The 21,764-nt window shown below is 39.6% G+C and overlaps 1 protein-coding gene across 1 annotated transcript; it reads right to left on the bottom strand.

Moving 5' to 3' along the window:
- Positions 1 to 1,525: 1,525 nt before the first annotated feature.
- On the bottom strand, positions 1,526 to 20,164 carry LOC129837402 (CD2-associated protein-like). Its single transcript, XM_055903542.1, has 17 exons — positions 20,045 to 20,164; positions 18,779 to 18,936; positions 18,449 to 18,506; positions 17,801 to 17,910; positions 16,742 to 16,832; positions 16,584 to 16,645; positions 16,437 to 16,476; positions 15,245 to 15,339; positions 13,411 to 13,512; positions 12,561 to 12,612; positions 8,497 to 8,547; positions 8,164 to 8,287; positions 6,915 to 7,080; positions 5,945 to 5,998; positions 5,485 to 5,693; positions 4,971 to 5,034; positions 1,526 to 4,660 (listed from the first exon to the last, which is right to left on the bottom strand). The coding sequence occupies exons 1-17, from the start codon at positions 20,046 to 20,048 to the stop codon at positions 4,622 to 4,624; spliced, it is 1,479 nt and encodes a 492-aa protein (XP_055759517.1). The 5' UTR covers positions 20,049 to 20,164; the 3' UTR covers positions 1,526 to 4,621.
- Between the last annotated feature and the right edge of the window lie 1,600 nt (positions 20,165 to 21,764).

Below are 21,764 nucleotides of genomic sequence, written 5' to 3'. Positions count from 1 at the left end.
GAACGGACTATTTAATAGTCGCATAACGGTTAGAACAAATGGGCATTGCATTGTTTTATGGTTGTAGTGGTAATGGCCTTTCGGGTGTCAGACTTCGTTACTGAATTTGCAAGGTTTCTAGACATTTTTTGTTCAATGATGTTGACTAGCGTTTACTGTAACTACAATTCAATGACGTATGTCAGCACATTAGAGAACATTCAATTCGATGAAATAGTATGGCAATTCATCTGGAAATATATGAATGCTGTCAGTACAACTTTCACGGGTCCAACCTCGATCATCGAAGACACTGAAGTATTTGTTTTCATTTAATAAGGCCTTAAATGCTTCACAAATAATGTATAAACGAATGTCATACCATATAAGGGGTGGCAAAAGGGTCATGCCACAATTCTCAAAGTACCAATAAGATCATCAACTTTATATGGTGACATTTGTTTGTAAATGATTTGTGAAGCATCTACGTAGTGCTTATGAAAGCGTCTTTAAGCTGTATAAGTTATAGTGTGACTAAATGTGAGTAAATTGCTTTTGTTTTCCATCGGACATGTTATCAATCTCAGTAGTAGTAATTGAGAGTAGAGGATCTTCACAGCAAATCTTCCCAGCGGACAATTTCTGGTTCCCTTCTTATAACCAGAACATTAGCAGGGATGTTTTGAGAATGTTAAAATGGCAACGTTTGACAGAGGTTCCCAGGGATGTTCCCAGGACATAGCAATAACGTTTTCTCCATTAATGTCTCTAACATTGTAGCAACGTTAACTGTTTGCTGGGTTTGACTAATACCGATTATACAACTGTGAAGGAAAAACACATGAAAAAAAAAAAAATCTATGAATGAGACAAAGATGAGTTCCAAAATGTTAAGATGAGGAAACTCCAATTAGGATGGACCACACAGAGAACCACAACACTGAGTGGGAAAAGTTTCAGACTCGCCCACTGAAAGAATCTGAACATCTACAAAGGGTAAACTGTAATTTGTGGTTTAGTGACTGATTTGGGAAAAACACCACTTCAAAAAGAATTACCGCGACAGCAGTACACAAGCTCTATTCCTCCCCAATGTAACTGGTTAACCCCTTCATATTGTTCACCGAACCACAATGGTTCTATAGACTAGCATAATAGGCACATTTGCAATTGAGAATCAAATCGAAATGTCACAAACCATACATCTCTGGAGTTCTATCGTTTCCTTGGAAAAACAAAACATGGCCCTGTTTGAATCATTTTGGAATGCATCCTTCCTTCCTCATTTTCTGGATGCAAGCACAGATCTATAAGTGATTGGATAGGTGGAAGCAAGGTTACCACCCTATTAGTTTCACCAACGCAGCCAAGTCAGATCTGTGATTACTTCAAGGAAGATAGGATGGAAATTTTGTAGCTTCCATCAATATAATTGTCTGCATTATTTCCAATCCCACATATATATAGAGCCCTTGACTTTTTCCACATTTTGTTATGTTACAGCCTTATTCTAAAGAACCCTCAGCAATCTACACACAATACCCCATAATGACGAAGCAAAAACAAGTTTTTTGATTTATTTAGCAAATATATAAAATTAAAAATAAACTGAAATAACTTAATTACATAAGTATTCAGACCCTTCGCTATGATAATCGTAATTGAGCTCAGGTGCATCCTGTTTCCATATATACACTGCTCAAAAAAATAAAGGGAACACTTAAACAACACAATGTAACTCCAAGTCAATCACACTTCTGTGAAATCAAACTGTCCACTTAGGAAGCAACACTGATTGACAATAAATTTCACATGTTGTTGTGCAAATGGAATAGACAAAAGGTGGAAATTATAGGCAATTAGCAAGACACCCCCAAAAAAGGAATGATTCTGCAGGTGGTGACCACAGACCACTTCTCAGTTCCTATGCTTCCTGGCTGATGTTTTGGTCACGTTTGAATGCTGACGGTGCTCTCACTCTAGTGGTAGCATGAGACGGAGTCTACAACCCACACAAGTGGCTCAGGTAGTGCAGTTCATCTAGGATGGCACGTCAATGCGAGCTGTGGCAAAAAGGTTTGCTGTGTCTGTCAGCGTAGTGTCCAGAGCATGGAGGCGCTACCAGGAGACAGGCCAGTACATCAGAAGACGTGGAGGAGGCCGTAGGAGGGCAACAACCCAGCAGCAGGACCGCTACCTCCGCCTTTGTGCAAGGAGGTGCACTGCCAGAGCCCTGCAAAATGACCTCCAGCAGGCCACAAATGTGCATGCTCACAGAAGCGAGGAAAACTGTTCTCTTTCTGTCTGTATCAGACCCTTTTTTATTAAGGCTAATTTTAGTTTACCTTTGACCCTCCTCCATGTCTTATTTCTGGCTCCGTGCCTCGCGCCGATACCATTTCTCTTCTCTCAAATCGCTCCTCTTTTACAGTAACTGTTTCCCTCTAAAAAAGATTGCTCTGGACTAATGAAAAGGCTGTCTATTCTCTCTTTGGATGATTATGGAGTTTCATGAAGTTGCACAATGGATGTGTTTAATGGAAATGCCTGTGCTGTAACAGTTATGATTACTGACCTATCAAATATGTTTTATGAAGTACAGTTTTCAGTTGTCTTTGCAGTTTCATACGGATGAAGGGTCACTTTCAATAGGCCTAATGTGAAATAAATTATGAAAATACTGCCGTACCAACAAACCCTATTTATTTACTTTAGTTTATTTCACGTTACACTAGCAGTTTTAGCCGGAGAGGGAATATGCACTCCATCACGTGTATTCAATGCCATTTTTAAAAATAGTTTGTTCCCATGGCAGTTTCAGAAGCCCACTCTCTGTAATGTGTTCCAGATGCTCTCCAGATGTGCTTTCCAGCTCACAGACTTCCCGGACCATGCCAGAAGCATGTCGCCAATGCTGAGATGGGGGGAACAGATCTATTGGGCTCACTCAAGAGAAGCCAAAGCTCTAAACAACAAATACTGATCATCAAATCTCATCAAATATCCGATAGTAAATATCTCCTTGTTTTTCTTCCTTCATCCTCTATTTTTTTGTTACTTGTGACAAGTCAACTTGTTTTCAGTTTCAGTATGCTATAAGTTAATGTTCTGGTGTGACTGGCGCACTTTTATCCAGCTGCAAAAGTATAATACTGACATGCTTCACTGCGGATCACTTCATTTCAGTGTGTTTGTATTTTCAAGGTTTTAATTAGATTCACTTTAGCACCTAATCTAAAAAACATATCCAAAAATGAGAAAAGGGTACATTTATACAGAATTAACTAATATAGTTTTGTTTTTGTGGACTGAAAGTCAACTACAATGCAGCACTGAATTAACAACAGTAGAACAAAAGTGCCTCCCAATGGACACATGCAGCATTGCAGAATAGTTGCAAAATATTGCTAAATCACTGGAGTATTATTTCATATTTTAAAAAATACATAAAATAGTTACTCTTATATACAATGGCAGTTTGCACAAAAGATACAAGTAGTTTGTTCAGTTGACTCATGTTCCCCAAACACTATGCTTCAAAATATTCCCAAACATACCCCAAAAAATAAGATATATGCTTTTAGAGAAAAATAAGCACTGAGAAACATGGCCCACATTCGATGTATAAAACCAGTCCTCTGTATTGTTGGGTGATGTTGTTCTTTCAATGAATATACAATATCATCAATATAAAATAAAACACATTTTCTACCCAAAGGCCGGGATTCAATGCAACGTGTTAAAGCACGCCACACTATAACATACTTTTAAAAGTGATTTAGGTCCAACGTGTGCAGCATTTACCATTTAAACGTTGGGTAAAAGTCCCTTAAAAGACACATTGTCAGTTGTATTGTGCACTACGCTATAACCCACCTTAAGTTAAATCCCGGCTACAAGGTATTTTGGTCGATGTATACAAAGCATTTTGGTCAATTCACTTGGTCTCTTGCCAATCAAGTCCAGAATGCCCTCAAACAAAATGGCTGACCACAATCTAGGGCTGGATTCAATCGTTATCGCGAAAGTATCGCGGAAGTTAAAATGTGAAGTTATACTTCGGGATTTTGACAATGAAGACCTTTGTGTATTTCCCCAGAGTCAGATAAACTCAAGGTTAGAGGTAGTTTTGCGAGCCAATGCTAACTAGAGTTAGGACAATGGCTGGAAGTCTATGGTGTCTACTAGCATGCTAGTAGATACTTCAGGTCATTGCACCAACGCTAGTTAGAAATTGCGCTTACGCTAGTTAGCAAATTCCTTCTAACTGCACGCAGAGACATGAAAATGGTATCCAAGGGTTCATCTGAATCCGGGGAAGTAGACTTTCCAAAATCCCAAAGTATCCTTTTAAAGGTAATTTCCGATGGAGTGTTTACCGTAAACACAAATGCAGGAACATTGCTTTCAAATTTTTTATCAAGCTATAAAGGAGAACTTCCACGATACTTCAGGGATACGGATTGATTCCAGGCCTTAATGTGGCCGCAGCTGGTATGCCTGCAGAGGAAGCAGACATGCATCGTTTTCATCCCCTCTTGCACTCCAACGTCAGGAAGATTTTAATTTCCTTTCAAGTTTGTTTTCAAGGGAATGACATAGCAGAGCCTTATGTAGATGTACTGCCCGATCATGGTGTCAGTTAGGATGAATGTTTAGTCCTAAGACCATGTACTTCCTCCTGCACAGGGGAAACATGTGTTAATATTCAGTTAAATCAAAAGCTTGTGTTATGCTCCAAACATTGTATGTTCCACTGCATGCTCAAAACAAGACATGCTAACCTCTCACTATTACAATAACAGGGGAGGTTAGCATGTTTTGGGGGTATACTATTTGTGCAATATTTGTGCGACATTTGACAGGTTGCACTTTAATCTCATAGTCATGGTATCATTTAAAATTTAAAATGCTGGAGTACAGAGCCAAAACAACAAAAAATGTGTCACTCTCCCAATTATTTTGGAGCTCACTGTAAATATTCCACATACCTGCAGAGCCACACGTTTGTTTCTCTCGTCTCTCAGTTCCTCTTTCAGTTCCTGTATGTCTTGTCTAGAAGAAAATAACAAATATATATATATATATATATATATATATATATATATATATATATATATATATCAATAGATGCACTAAGAGGTCAAAGAAAAGTCAGAAAATGAAGGAATGGTTTACATTTTTGGCAGGAGAGATGTAGCCTGGTTAACCCATACTGAAGTGTTTCAACAATGGTGAGCCCAGCATTCAGTCTGGTTTAACCAGGCTAGGTGAATCTGACTGGAAGTGTGCAGGGACTTTTTCCTGTCTTTCCAGTTTTACATTTTGCCTCCAGCACCTTCCCTAATTGTTTTTAAGTGTGCGGTAGATTCTACCTTTTATCATAGTTGAAAATAGTTGAAAATAGCTTGGTGGAACAACTGAACAAATGGGTTAATGTACCTGATTCCTCAAGTTTTTCCCCTGGTTATCTGGAAGTCTGAATAAATGGGTAATACTACTTACTCGTGTCTGTTTTGCAGCAGCTCCAGAGCAATCTTCAGCTCCCTGACCTCAGCTTGTAGGCTGTCCAGACAAGGCTTCTCCTCCTGGGCTGCTCTGGCCTCCACTATAGTCTTGGGTAGCGCTAGCCTGGAGATTACCGGATTACCAGAGCCTACCGGATTCTTGGGAGGATGTTCAGGCTTGGATGGTGGTGAATGACTTTCTGCAACCTGCAATGTTTAGGCATTGGTATCTCAATGTTTTGTCAAGGATTGACAGGTCCAGGATTCAAACACTTTTGAATGAAATCTAATCAATCTCAGTAATTTTATTTAAAGTCAGTTGTTACTTTGTGGCTAATTGATACTTTGAGAGAGATACATTGACGTTATGTTAATTTTGTGTTCTACGTACTTGCCAACAAGGCCTAACATGATGATAGAGTATTCATGTATATGGAATCAAAGTCAATTTTGCAAACCTTCAGCAGTTTAGGCGATTTTTCTGCATCCGTCTGGTCCCTGCCACTCAGAGCCTAGGGTTAGAACAACAACCATGACCTTAATGACGATTCCTTTTGAAGAGTCATCCTCACATCATGGCCTCACTAACCCTTTATGGCATGCAACTTGTCAAGCCACTTATGAACAGGCCATCTCTCTCTCTCTCTCTGGGCGGGTGAGTTAAGACTTAGTGGGCCAGATGGGCCACGTCATACGAACAAACAGTCTTCAGGGATACTCTGGAGCAATGAAATCTAACAAGGGCCACTATTCTCCAGTGATATGCTCCTATGACTGTGATGACAGTGATTCCTCTAGGCAGATATGTACTTGTGGCGTGACATTAGAAAATGACATCAGACTAACCAGAGAATGTATCATCATCTCTATGTCAACCTGGGGTTGTCGTTTCATGTCACTGATGTCATGATGAGTGGCATGATGAGTGTTGGGCCACACTGCCCCCCTGTGGTTTCAGAGGGTGTTGTGGAGTACAACGTGCACGTTTGGGCAGATATAGACTGGTGGCGTCATGACACGAGACAAATCGGGGATTTGCATCCTCGCTATGATAACCTAGGGGCTGTGGGTCTACTGTCATGTGATGTGTCATGTGTCATGTGATTAAGTCACATTGTCTCCCTGTGGTTTCAGAAGGAAACATAACTGTGTGTGGTGTCCATGTTAGGACACACATATGAAAACGACACTAACTCAAAGTGACTCTGACAACTTCCATGGATGTGTGACTCTGTCCTAATATGTGATCTGTCCTAAATCAAGTCAAATACAATTTTATTGGTCGCATACACATATTTAGTAAATATCATTGTGGGTTTAGCGAAACACTTCTGTTTCTAATATGTCATAATATGTACACTGTACAGAGGTGCATTCTGTACCATAATAATATTGATAATAATACAGTATGGTATATTGTTGCCGTACCTGTGGACCGGTGACGAGGGCTGATGGGGGTCGTCTCTGTGGGGGTTTGGCTCTGTTGGCTGTGGGGTGACTCAGTTTCTCAGGGGACACCTCCACTCCGTCAAACTGGTCCGAGTTGCTCTCCTCTGTACATTTTGGGGAAAGTGGAGGGAGATCGCCATTGTCTCTAATGGGAGAAAATCATTTCAGAGAAATGAAACATTCATTCTTTCAGGCCTACACTGGTTGATTCATCAGGTTAACTTGACCCAAATTGCTCTGATGTCGAGAGAGAAAACTGAAAGAGGTGCTTCATTTTCTACGGTTGAGATTATCAGTTGATGAAAATTGCTGTGGTTCAGTGTGGAAAAAGTGGTATCCTGTTTCCTCTTGCAGGGTCTTAGAGGCAGGTGCTGATGCACTGCATATTGAAACCTCAGTGAGTTTATGTTTAGCCAAGCATTAAGACTTCCCCTTTCATCGTCCACAACCTCACTAGAACAACAACAAAAAAGACGCCATAGCTTTTAATAAAATATACAAACTTGTTTGACCTTTGCATGTATAATCTCAAATTAATTGTACAAATAAGCAATATGCTTTTAGCCAAGGCCACACTGTCATTGCATTGCCTACAACATGTGACAGTTTATTTAGAAAGAACAATCCGAAAGTCTTTTTATTTGTCAATTTCCCCTCGGTAAAGACGGCCTTTTTGTTTTCCCAGTCGTGTGTGTTTGTGTGTGAGTACATGCGTGTTTGTTCAGGAAGAAGGAAATGGGCTGCTCTCGTCTGTTTAGGCCCACACTGACTCATCCCAGAGTTTCCAGTGCACCGCTCACGGTTTGGGAATCCTGGCATTCGGCGTTAAAACATGGAGACTGTGTGCTATAGTAACCTAGGCACCGACCAAAACTCTCCTCCACACTCTCCTTCCTTGCCAGTTTAAAGAGAACAAGCAGTTCCTGTCTTGACAGAGACCTTTTGCTTTTTTATTATTGGCTTTTGCAAATATATAACTACTAAGGCGTCCATACGAGTGCCCTATTTGTCCATTCTGATCAGTAACAAAGTCTGAAAGCGATGCTTCATAAAGAAATCCTTATTTTACAAGTCTCACTATTAACGTTCGTACTTGATATTATGGAGTGACATTAGTGTCAACATTGGATTAAGATTGCATTTATGTTGGCACTACTATACCGCCGTACTCTACCTAAATGGTTGGTGTTGACTGAGAGAAAAAAATTGATATTCTAGAGTCACTCACTTGCTACAACCGAACTTCTGAGGCTTGTGCTTCACTGGAGGTGGTAGTGCAGGTCTACTTGGAGCAGGGAGCTTGACTTTGGTTGGGGGGTTGCTCCTCAGGTCTTTAGTCTCTGGTTTCTCATCTGTATGCACATGTGCACATTTAAGCATTGCTGCTAGTAAGCAAACTGTACTCGTAAGAACTTATTAACAACACACACCTTGTTGCAATTGTGAAGCGTCATCTCCTCTGTTTTTTGAAGTATAATGTAATACAACTTCTGGTTAAATGAGACTGCAGATAGAGTAAAACTGTACTTTAATTGAACAGGATCAACATGCTGTGTCTTACCTTTTGCTTTTGTGGGGCTGCTCTTCTCCATCGCTGAACCCTCTGCCTTGACTAGAAGAACATTAGAGCACAAAATACACACCATATTATACACGGCCACAGCTATCTATCTCGCTACTGGTGTGTTGTTCTCTTTGCTATGAGAACGGTGAGTGTACAACAGCATCAAGACCCAGACCTCCGGGGTTAATCATTCTCTGCAAAAATGAATTTAGCATAATTTCATTCAAATGCAAATTCATATTCATGTAGGGCAGAAACGTTGTTCATTTTCTTCCATTTGAGTTTGAAGAAATTCCAACCAGTATAGTGGCATGGGAAGCCGAGATGCTGCATGTCATAGGAGCAGGCTAGGTCACAGCTGTGTCCAATAGAATCCTACAGAATCCAAAATACTGTAGTTACTGTTCCCAAGAGTCTCCCTTGAGAAGGCCTTGGCTTGGGGGTGGAAATAACTTATTTATCACAAGGGAGATCCCTCAAGTGTGAACAGCTACAGCATGTATAATAGACTTATGGGAGTGTATTTTGACAAAGCACAATATTCTGCCTCTCAATTACCATTAAGAGTTAACCGAGCAATTGTAGTGTTTAATAAAAACAAGAAATGATCAACGAGAGTGCAGTGAAGGGAACTGACCACAAAACAGTCAATAACAACATGAATCTGCGTTCTAGCTTTTAGCACAGCTCTCAAGATACAGAGGAAGAACATACCGAGTGTCATGCTGACATGTAAGACAATAAACCACCAAAAGTGACTGGTGATGATGAATTCCACAGACTAAGAGTACCAATAGCAAATCAATGAGAACAGAGCCTACCTTCTCAGTTCAAAGCACATGTAAAACTCCCTGACCAAGCCCTTCCACCAATGTGAAGCACTAGAGTTGTTGCAGAGTTGCTGCTTGGGCCGCTTGTGGAAAGCTACTGTGACAGACAGAGCTCTCTACGGTCCCCCACCCTCTGGCTTCCTCCAAGGCATCTCAGCCAGGTCATGTGACGTACTGTATTACATCCCCCTCTCCATCATGGTGTAGGACTTCCTGTGACATAGCTGCAACCCCCCAGTGACACTAGACGCCAATGGAGTAGTGGGAGCGATGGGGTGGGGTGCAGGGACTCAAAGTGCAGAGGCTTGACTCTGGCTGAGATTGTTTTGAGTTGGGATGATATTATCTCCAAATGACTGTTAGGCCTCTTAATATTGAAACTCAAACAGCAAGATATGAACGTTTGTGAATGTTCAGCGAGAGCGAGTGCCTCAAAATGTCAGTCAAGCGGGTCATGTGGCAATAACAAGCTTTCTTTGAGTATTTGTGCACTGATTTTATCATTAAAAAGAAACGATGGGATTGAAATATTGCATCTTAATGTTGTGTACCCTTCGTATTAAATTAGAAAGGCTTTATATATTTAACGCTGGGAAGAAACATCCAGCCAAACAGCTAACTAACAGGTAGCGTCTTAAACACAAGTTGCACCTTCAGCAGAAGTGTGTGTTTGAAACAAGATCTGGTGCCCTCAGAGAAAACCTTCCTGTGAACCGCATCCTGCTATGTGTGGCACTGACAGTCTCAATATTGGACTCTCACATCCTCTTTACTGTTTAAGGCAAAACATGTGTCACATGCTGTCTATCCCTCCCCACTGGGAACAAACTGGTTGAAGCAATGTTGTTTCAATGTCATTTGTCAGCGTATTGTGAGACGGAATCTACATGGAAACGACATTGGATTTGAAAAAAGTAATCCACGTAAACTGTTGTTCTGAGGGTGAAATTACAACCACAGGATTATGTCATCACCAAATCTCAACATAAAATAAGTTCAATTTGTAACTTTTAAACAATGTCAGATCATTAGGCTAGGCAGCACCTCCTACTGGATAACTTATTTATACCTTGGTCTCCAGGGTTTTAACAAAGCTCTGCTTACAGTACCAGTCAAAAGTTTGGACACTCCTTCTCATTCAAGGGTTTTTCTTTATTTGGACTATTTTCTACATTGTATAATAATACTGAAGACATCAAAACTATGAAATAACACACATGCAATCATGTAGTATCCCAAAAATATATTTTAGATTTGAGATTCTTCAAAGTAGCCACCCTTTGCCTTGATGACAGCTTTGCACACTCTTGGCATGACTAGCTTAATGAGGTAGTCACTTGGAATGCTTTTCAATTAACAGGTGTGCCTTGTTAATATCATTTCGGGAATTTCTTTCCTTCTTACTGCGTTTGAGCCAATCAGTTGTTTTGTAACACTTTTTGGGTTACTACATGATTCCATATGTGTTATTTCATAGTTTTGATGTCTCCACTATTATTCTACAATGCAGTGGTGGAAAACGTACTTAATTGTCATACATGAGTGGAAGTAAAAATACCTTAATAGAAAATGACTCCAGTAAAATACTACTTGAGTAAAAGTCTAAAAGTATCTGGTTTTGAATATAACTTAAGTACAGTGGTGGAAAAAGTATTAAATTGTCATATTTGAGTAAAAGTAAAAACAAAAGTAAATGCTAGACATCAAATTACATATTTTAAGCAAACCAGACGGCACGATTCTCTCTTTTATATATCAACCCAGCACAATGCAATATGACCTTTGTCATAAAGTAAAAGTCTATCTTACAAACTAATGTAGCATTCATCCTTAAAATGATTAACACATCCATGGCCGCTGTGAGGTTATTGTAACTATACATTTCTTCTAATCTAATCATATGTTCAAGATAGCATGCATAGGTTGTCGCAGGTCTGTGGAGAGCTTCACAATTGCTGTAATAAATCGGTTCAGGATTTTGAACGGCATTGACAACGTATTATCCACATTGAAATGACGTGGTGTGCCCAGTGGGTCTATTCCTTTATTGAACAACATACAGTCATTAAAAACTCCAAAGGGAACTGCGTCTTCGAGATATACCACATAGATAGCAGGTCAAGAGAGGTCAAATTGAAACAGCTTTGAAACTTCAACAATGAACAATCATTTATGCTACCCAACTTCACTGAATGATGCATAGCTATAGACAATTGAGAGGCAATAAAAAAAACTAGCATCCGAAATAGGGACGATCGGGAGCTTCCATTTACATCATACAAACCACATTTTAGATTGTTGAAGTATCTAACCTGTTACCAGTGACATCCGTTAATATAGCTGTGGTTGTGTGAATTTGACGCCGAAATCACTCAGTATTCTGGGGCTTTCCTGCGTTAAATTGGTCTTTGGTGGGGGGGGGGGGGGGTTCACTTACATAAGATTTGCCTATGTAGCCTGGACTGAGGAAATGTGAGTGTGTCTGTGGCCTGGTTTGCTAATAAAAACCTCATTGTATTTCGGTTATAGACAGCTGACAGACAGACAGACAGACAGACAGACAGACAGACAGAGTGGATGTGCCGTTGTCACTCAATTTTAGAAGCTAATTTGACCCTTAGGGTCGCCATACTCCCTCAACCTGAGTATTACATTTCTTTGTGACATGCCTATGTTAATGTCAGTTTTCCATCTACAAGAACAGTATCTGTAAAATGCAAAGACCGTGATCTTGAAATATTCAGGAAGCCATTTGGACCACACAAAATCTCATATTCAGCTGCTAAAACAACAACCTCACACACCCTAAAACATGAACACCGTGCCAGACTGAACAAGCACCACCGCAGATGTACACAGTAGCAACCGTAGCCATTTCCTTGTGTGAGAATTCTCTAATTCAGCTCCCATTAGCATCTCTAAATCACAAGACAATCTATGTTGTCATATTGGTGTTCATATTGGTGTGTCACAGATTGGTGTCACCATAGAATTAGGAATTAAAATACTAACACACTAATACTAACTAGAATAGTCATTTAATAGGATCTCTATGGGTGTCACAGTATATTTTGTTGCACCAGTTATTATGTTACACCTCACAAGCTCCATCATCAGCATCTAAATCACAAGACATTCTGTACTGTCATATTGGTGTCATGGACTAACTGGTGTAACAGTATATGCCGTTGCACTGGTCTCGCTGTTAAAACAGGAAGTTGCTGTCTTTACCTGAGCGTCTTTCCGTGCCACGGCGCGCAGGTGGTTGGCTGGTGCTCCCAGACTGGAGGAAAAGCAATGGAAAACACAACAGGTTGGATCAGTCTCTCTTTGCTGCCTATTTGCAGCAACACACACCCACTGATTAGAGCACCCATTGATGCGAGCGGCCATTCGTATTGTCTTTTACTGTTTTTTACATTTTTTTTAAATATATAAAATGAATACAATTCAAAATAAACTAACACACTCTTTCCACAGACGGAAATTTAAAGCCATTGACTCCTAAACTGTGGATGTTGAAGAGGTCTTTGAGTCAGAAACCTTTATAAGTTAGTTATGTAAAGGTCGGCAGGTAGCCTAGTGGTTAGAGCATTGGGCCAGTAACTGAAAGGTTGCTAGATCGTGATCCCTGAGCTGACAAGGTCAAAATCTGTTATTCTGCCCCTGAACAAGGCAGTTAACCCATTGTTCTTAGGCTGTCATTGTAAATACGAATTTGTTCTTAACTGACTTGCCTAGTTAGCATTTCGCTACACTCGCATTAACATCTGCTAACCATGTGTATTTGACAAATAAAATTTGATTTGATTAGTTAAACAAAGGTTATATAGAAAATAAGAAAAACTTGACTGAGAATGTATTTTTATGTTAGCCAACTGTAGATAAAGGGCTTTGTTTTTATTGACCTGTTGCTGTCTAATAAAAAGCTCATGTTTATTGCTGGTTGGTGTCATAGCTGCTTAGGTCAGTGTAATGTAATGGCTAAACCTCCCTGGAATGTGTGGGGGAAATTCCCATTCACAGGGCTACAGCGAGACTATTCCTGGGAACGTTTCCCTCATTCCCTGCTCTAACTCACTTGGAGACCGTCTATCGTCGGTATCACCATGACGAAGTTGTCGGGGAAAAAACCTCTGCGTCCGTTCAGCTCTCCCTCCCACCAGCCCTCGTCCTCTGATTCCTTCAGAAGAAGAGATTGTGTAAAGAGCAACTCAAAGAACTACACGTAGTTGATAAAACGACAATGTACACGAGGACAAGTCATCTGAACATCTGAGAGGTTAACAGAGGGTCAGGGGAAGCATGGTCATTGCTCACAGTGGACACTCTTATTTGATCTTCAAAGTTATCATAAACCACCCTTTTCCTAATTTAGCAGTGGTGGAAAAAAGTACTCAAATATCATACTTGAGTAAAAGTAAAGATACCTTAATAGAAAATGACTCAAGTAAAAGTAAAGGTCACCCAGTAAAATACTACTTGAGTAAAAGGCTAAAAGTATTTGGTTTTGAATATACTTAAGTACAGTGGTGGAAAAAGTATTCAATTGTCATATTTGAGTAAAAGTTAAAGTAAATGCTAGACATCAAATTCCTTATTTTAAGCAAACCAGACGGCACGATTCTCTCTTTTATATAAACAGTGCCAGTCAAAGGTTTGGACACACCTACTCATTCAAGGGTTTTTCTTTATTTTTATTATTTTCTACAATGTAGAATAATAGTGACGACATCAAAACTATGAAATAACACGTATGGACTCATATAGTAACCAAAAAAGTGTAATGATGGACTGTCGTTTCTCCTTGCTTATTTGAGCTGTTCTTGCCATAATATGTAGGCTATCTTCTGGATACCAACCCTACCTTGTCACAACACAACTGATTGGCTGAAACGCATTAAGAAGGAAAGGTATTCCACAAATTAACTTTTAAAAAGGCACACCGGTTAATTGAAATTCATTCCAGGTGACTACCTCGTGAAGCTGGTTGAGAGAATGCCAAGAGTGTGTAAAGCTGTCATCAAGGCGAACGGTGGCTACTTTGAAGAATCTCAAATATAAAATATATTTTGATTTGTCTAACACTTTTTTGGCTACTACATTATTCTATATGTGTTATTTCATAGTTTTGATGTCTTCACCACTATTCTACAATGTAGAAAATAGAAAAAATAAAGAAAAACCCTTGAATGAGTATGTGTGTCCAAACTTTTGACTGGTACTGTATATATATATACAATAGTTTTTTTTATAGACCACTAATGGCACACTCCAACAGTCAGACATAATTAACAAGCAAAGTATTTTTCTTTTTGTGAGTCCGCCAGATCAGAGGCAGTAGGTATGACAACACGTTATATTGATACTGTACATGCGTAAATTGGACGACATTGTTGTCCTACCTGAGCATTTGAAATGTAACAAGTACTTTTGGGTGTCAATGAAAATGTATGGGAGTAAAAAGTACATATTTTCTTTAGGAATGTAGTGGAGTAAAAGTAATAGTTGTTAAAAATATAAATAGTCAAGTAAAGTACAGATACCCCAAGAAACTACTTAAGTAGTACTTCAAAGTATTTTTACTTAATGTACTTACTTTACACCACTGTAATTTGGAATATAATTTATACCATCAGACTTTTGGATTGTTTCCCTACTTATGTAATTGTGCATGCTTTGTCATCTAGTGTATTGTGGCACATATTTTCACGGAATTGCTCACAAGTCACATAACAGGTTTGTCTGGTTGAAGAGGAGATAAAATATTGATGAAATTGTATAACCAGGTTTATTCTAGTCCAAAATTGGAGCATTATATTCTTGATTTTGGCCCCAAAAGGCATAAAGTCATGAAGGTACAGTATATTGTATTGGGGGAACACGGACGACAACATTAGTACAAAGACCCAAACCTTGGTGATGATTGTAACAATGTCTCCCTTCTTAAGATTCAACTCGTCCTCGGTCAAGGCTGCGTAGTCGAACATGACTTGACAACATTCTTTCACTGAGTAGACATAAAAGAGAGAAGGGAGTGTTATAAAGAGAACCTAAGCAATGCATGGCTGGAATAGTTTGGTTTTAAAATTATGTTGTAAAAGTATGGATACCTAAAAAGAAAGTTACTCAAGTAAATGTGAAAGTCACCATGTAAAATACTGCTTGAGTAAAAGTCTAAAAGTATTTGGTTCTAAATATACTTTAGTATCAAAAGTAAAAGTATAAGTAATTTGTCTTGTTTTTAAAATGTACGGATAGCCAGGGTACACTCCAACAGACATTTACAAACAAAGCATTTGTGTTTAGTGAGTTCGCCAGATCAGAGGCAGTAGGGATGACCACTTGTTCTCTTGATAAGTGTGTGAATTGGACCATTTTCCTGTCCTACTGAGCACTCAACATGTAACGAGTACTTTTGGGTGTCAGGGAAAATGTATGGAGTAAAAAGTACATTATTTTCTTTAGGAATGCAGTGAAGTAAAAGTAAAAGTTGTCCAAAATATAAATAGTAAAGTACAGATACCCAAAAAAACTACTTAAGTAGTATTTTAAAGTATTTTTACTGAAGTACTTTACACCACTGATCATGACTAACCAATCGACAAGGAAGAATATAAGTCCATACATCCATTTATTTTTCTGAGAAGGATATGAACTGTGAAGCATTGACAGGAACCTATTTGAATCATTCATCTCTTACCACATACAACTGTGACACCAAGCCAGGGTTACTGTCAGAGTTTCTGTGGGCCCACACCCACATAGCCTATTGGGTAAACTGCGGGAATTACTGACTGTCACATGCCAATGATGTGGCTGTCTGTTCTTTGTGGACACCTGCCTAAGTGGTAGTTTGGTCCAAAAATAGAACACTTGTCACAAGCAGAGGTCTCACTGTTGTTGAACATCAGAACATATATTCAGCCGAGACATTGCTTTGCAGTTTCATTCAATGTATCAAAAAGTCTCTCCCACAAGGAGGATGAATTTGATGATGGGTACAAGGATGGGCCTTTTATTTTACAATTTAAAATGTATTTCAAAATGCAGTCCACTCATTTATACGAGCTACATAAAGTAGGAATTAGAACTATAGAAACTTACCATTTTTTGTTTTGTTCCTCACACTCGTCCTCTGAGGTAGCTTTGTCATAACAAAAAGACAAATGTATTATGGCATCTCACAACTAGTTTTTCAGGAGAGAATAAGTCCCATATGTATTGTATTTTGATTTATCCAGCATTCCATACCTCTTTACTGAACATTGTATCTGAGAGTTTGGGTCTGGTTTTGCTCTCGTTATGCTTAACATCTGAAAATGATTGAGAAGGAAGTTCTATAAGGATACATTGATTCAAGTCCACTCTCAGAACAAAAAAAGGCCATGTGAAAAATGTGCCCAACCCACCTTTTGGAGAGACAAATATCTCTTTAGTGAAGTTTGATGGAAACGCTCCCACTTTACCACTTTTCATTCCCATCCACCACCCATCTTCAATCTGTCAGGTGTTAAAAGAGAGAGGTAAAAGAGAGAGAAGTAAAAAGAAAGAGAAACAGAAATGTAAGAATAGTACAGTGTAGCAGAGCATATTTCATCAATCATCCACATGCATTGGAATTCTCAAAACAGGTTTGGTCAGCATAATGTCTACAGATGTAGGCTCTTCATTTGATCATCCTGTTGCAGGAGAACTTTCCTGTTTCCAGGAAATTAAAAACTCTGAGTGTATTTGAGGTTTAAAATGGTTTCTGAAGTTTGTAAATTCCCCTATGAAATGTCCATTAATTATAATCCACACCAGTGGAGGCTATATGAGGGGAGGACGGCTCATAATAATGTCTGGAACGGTGAAACCATTACCACGAGCCCGTGCTCCCCAATTAAGGTGCCACCCACCTCCTGTGATCCACATAACATCTATAATTTCCTGTTACTGTTGCAGGATTATTTTCCTGCTGTAGCAAACTGGCTCAAATTAAGATCCTACATCTGTACACACCTCAAAGTGAAGTTGGAATAAGTGCGAGAAATGTGATTTCTCAGCATAATCTTGGGAAAATATCACAACGAATATGCATTGCTGAAATGTCTGTGTGACAATTTTGGTTTTCTGATCTTTTGGAGGGGTGATATTTTAGTATCATATCTAGCTAGGCAAACAAGATAAATGATTTGTGGTTGCTCCCTCATACTCATGCATTTGCCATTAGAGAGATGATACAAAGAAAGTAAATATGATATGACACTCCAATTATGAAGTAAAAACATAAGCAGCTAATGTTCTCTCCAAGAACCAACTCATTTACACTGATACTCTATAGCAGGGGTCTCAAACTAATTTGGGTCTAGGGCCTCGTTAAATTGTCTTGTGGGATATTTGTTTGAGATTCCTTCTCTAGTATGTTTGCAAGTGTTTTCCCATCTATTGATAATCTAGTGTCAGTAATGATAAAAGCAGCACTTTACCTCTCTGAGGATCTCAATGGTCTCCCCGACAACCAGCTCCAGCTCATCCTCATTCAAGGGACTGTAGGCAAAGGCCACCTCACACTTCCTTGTTTGTTTAATCATCCTTGCTGCATGAGCAAAGCATTGTACCAGCACATAATTAGTCAAGACTGCTCTTATTATTGTAAAATGATAGTTAAAACTAATGATGAATAGAAATTCAGTAGAGAAATTCAGAAGTAAACAAATACAGAAGTCTCAATATGATAACTTATAGACTCCAGACTCAGAGCATGATTAGAAGAATCGAAGCTTCTTTGTGTTGTAACTAATTGAATCCCTCAAAGGGATTGTGCTGTAACAGTAGACTGTGGTTTTTATCGGTTCCTTCTCTGTACATTATAATTAAGCTTGGTGCTAGCAGGCGAGGCTGTATATCTACACAAGGCCTTTAATTACTTGTTCTAGCCTGTCTTGCTGACAACGTGTGTGTATCTTGATGAGCACGAACCAAAACACTTCCATATTTCAGTACAATACAGGGTTCATGTTTGACAGACTGGGAAACATATCTGGACATAGTTTTGCTATAGATCACGTTATGGGAAACACAATAAGCAGAGTGTTATGGTAGTGGAGGTGCAAAGACATTGGAGAGTGACATACATTTCCGTAGGCTTCTTGGTTCCCTCTTGCTGTCACCTATCAAATACACTGGCACCTCCTGTGTGGGAAATAAAATATACAAACACATACAAGGAAAAAGCTAATGAGTCAAGTATTAGACAATGGATTGCACATGAAAGGCACGAACAATAGGCGGATTAGAGTCGGGGTCAAATTGATTTCAAATCAGTCAAGGAAGGAAGTAAACTGAAATAATGGAATTTCAGTTCCTTGACAGAATATAATTGAATTTGACTTCGTTGACTGAAGTGAGATGGTATTAATCCTAATCCTGGGACTGAAGGCAAACTCTTGATGGACATACCGTACCTTGACGAAGTTAGCGGGGAAGATGCCCCTCTTGCCCCTCAGATCCCCCTCCAGCCAGCCCTCCTCGCTGGGCTTGGTGACGCTCGTCACCACGTCTCCCACCTGCACCGTCATCTCATCTCCCATCATGCCCTCAAAGTCGATCAGCACCAGCACCTCTGAGACACGCAAATGGAGGAGGAGGGGGAAGAGAATATGGTGTCGCAAGTTTCATTCTCTTTTCAAACAGACCTAACAATATTGCTTGAGGAACTGCAGAGTCATTTAACAAGTAACGTGGCCCAACATCTAGAAGGTTAACACCATAGTCTAGTAACTCAAAAACATGGGGAGGGGAAGAGAGATAACGTGGACACTTTTCACACTATTGTGCTGATCCAAACCGTACAGTGCGGGCATGGATATGGTCTTACACATTGTTCTCTCTAGCATGTTTTGGGCAACTATGGTGGGTAAATAACCAGCTTGTTTGACTCAGCTTGGCTGCATAGTGTGAGAAGGGTAACATCAAGATCATTGTGTTTGAAACGTGCAGTAAATCATAGGCAAAAAAAAGCTATTGGTATGTTGTTAAAAGATTTCAGCTTGACTTTTTCTGAATAAACACCAAGGCCCGTGTAAACCAAACGAGTCTCCTGTAGCATATTTGTGCTTGAACAACACGTATGTAAAGCAAGGTACAGTACTGAGGCAGCAAAATGGATACCAAACATTACAGTTTGGAATTTGTCCTGGCATAGTGAAAAAGTTTCTGTTCAAGTAGTTTTTAGGCAAGGACTATACAAAACAAAATGTCAGTACCACACACACCCATTGCCTACAACCAACCTGCAAGTAAGAAAATAATGAAAAATGTACCTTACCCACTGCTAGTACTAGTGCTAACCTGTTCACCTGGCTTTAGGCATTTATGTCAATGTTAGCTATGAAGAAACCCTGCAAAACTAAATACAAAAGTATAGTGGACACCCAGAGGTGTACTACCTCTTTGTTTTATGGATATTAAAGAAGCAAGATCATTATCTCTGTTTTCTGTTTTCTGACAAAGAGGGTGTATAATCTACAAACATGAACAGGCCTACATATCTGGTATACTAAAATCACCTCCAATCGCAAATATTATTTGGGATTACAAAATGACCACACATTTTCGAAGCTAGAGTTCTTATCAATTGCCCTGAATGTAACTAATTGACAGACATTGTAAACATTCCCCAAACCCTTGTAAACACCACTAAATGGACAACACAGTTACAACCCACTTACCCATGACTTCTTAGGAAAGCTTTACTCTCTCTTCTAGACTTTTAGGTAATTCCTCTTCAGAGGACAGACAGACACCTCATATGCTACAGGAGGAGAACTGAAAGAAAGTGAGTGAATTGCCCAAGAAGCAAAGCTATATATGGCTAGCCAGGGCCCTCCTTCCCTCTAGTCAATCATTAACATCTACTTCGGGCTAGTCATGACAAGCCACCAGCCAAGAGGAGCACGGGTCAAAGAGAGCAAGCGAGAGAGTAAGAGAAGGAGAGAGAGAGAACAGGTGGGACAGGTTTCTGATTGAAGGAGAGAGACGATAGGCAAGGGTGAAAAAGAACATGACCACATATTGTCAGCTGTACAAGTAACTGTCACACATTGTATGGGGAAAAAACAAGACAGTCACAATACATCAGTGTGACATAATTGTGTGTGTGTGTGTGTGTGTGTGTGTGTGTGTGTGTGTGTGTGTGTGTGTGTGTGTGTGTGTGTGTGTGTGTGTGTGTGTGTGTGTGCCCCGTAGGGTAGAATAGCTGTCATAGAATAGCTGTCATTCAGTCATAGACTAGATTACATTGAAGATTGCAGATAACGAGTATGCTTGACTAAACCTGAACAAATCTGTAATGGCGTGCATGAAAAGGACATTGCTGCAGCAAAGAATAAATCAATAACATTACGCTCTCAAGGTATTGAAAATGTCTTGAAGACTCCAGGTAGCAATATGTGACAATTCTCTATTGCTAATAGTGTTTAACGTCATTGAATGGTTTCCCGTTAAATATTATCTGCCTCATGTTTACAGATGTAGGTTCTTCATTTGACCTATATTATCATCATATCATCCTACAATAACATGATTTAAATGTTTAGTACATAATGTTGAATGAATGGTGGCCAGGCTATTAGCGGGTCTAAAGTAGGCTACAGTCGTGGCCAAAAGTTTTGAGAATGACACAAATATTAATTTTCACAAAGTTTGCTGCTTCAGTGTCTTTAGATATTTTTGTCAGATGTTACTATGGAATACTGAAGTATAATTACAAGCATTTCATAAGTGTCAAAGGCTTTTATTGACAATTACATGAAGTTGATGCATAGAGTCAATATTTGCAGTGTTGACCCTTCTTTTTCAAGACCTCTGCAATCCGCCCTGGCATGCTGTCAATTAACTTCTGGGCCACATCCTGACTGATGGCAGCCCGTTTTTGCATAATCAATGCTTGGAGTTTGTCAGAATTTGTGTGGTTTTGTTTGTCCACCCGCCTCTTGAGGATTGATCATAAGATCTCAATGGGATTAAGGTCTGGGGAGTTTCCTGGCCATGGACCCAACATATCGATGTTTTGTTCCCTGAGCCACTTCATTATCACTTTTGCCTTATGGCAAGGTGCTCAATTATGCGGGAAAAGGCATTGTTCATCACCAAACTGTTCCTGGATGGTTGGGAGAAGATGCTCTCAGAGGATGTGTTGGTACCATTCTTTATTCATGGCTGTGTTCTTAGAAAAAATTGTGAGTGAGCCCACTCCCTTGGCTGAGAAGCAACCCCACACATGAATGGTCTCAGGATGCTTTACTGTTGGCATGACAAAGGACTGATGGTAGCGCTCACCTTGTCTTCTCCGGACAAGCTTTTTTCCGGATGACCCGAACAATCGGAAAGGTGATTCGTCAGAGAAAATGACTTTACCCCAGTCCTCAGTAGTCCAATCCCTGTACCTTT

Source organism: Salvelinus fontinalis, chromosome 38 (genome assembly GCF_029448725.1).
Source record: "Salvelinus fontinalis isolate EN_2023a chromosome 38, ASM2944872v1, whole genome shotgun sequence".
NCBI classification, from domain to species: domain Eukaryota; kingdom Metazoa; phylum Chordata; class Actinopteri; order Salmoniformes; family Salmonidae; genus Salvelinus; species Salvelinus fontinalis.
Note: the sequence above shows the minus strand (reverse complement) of the source record. Positions and strands in the feature narration are given on the sequence as shown.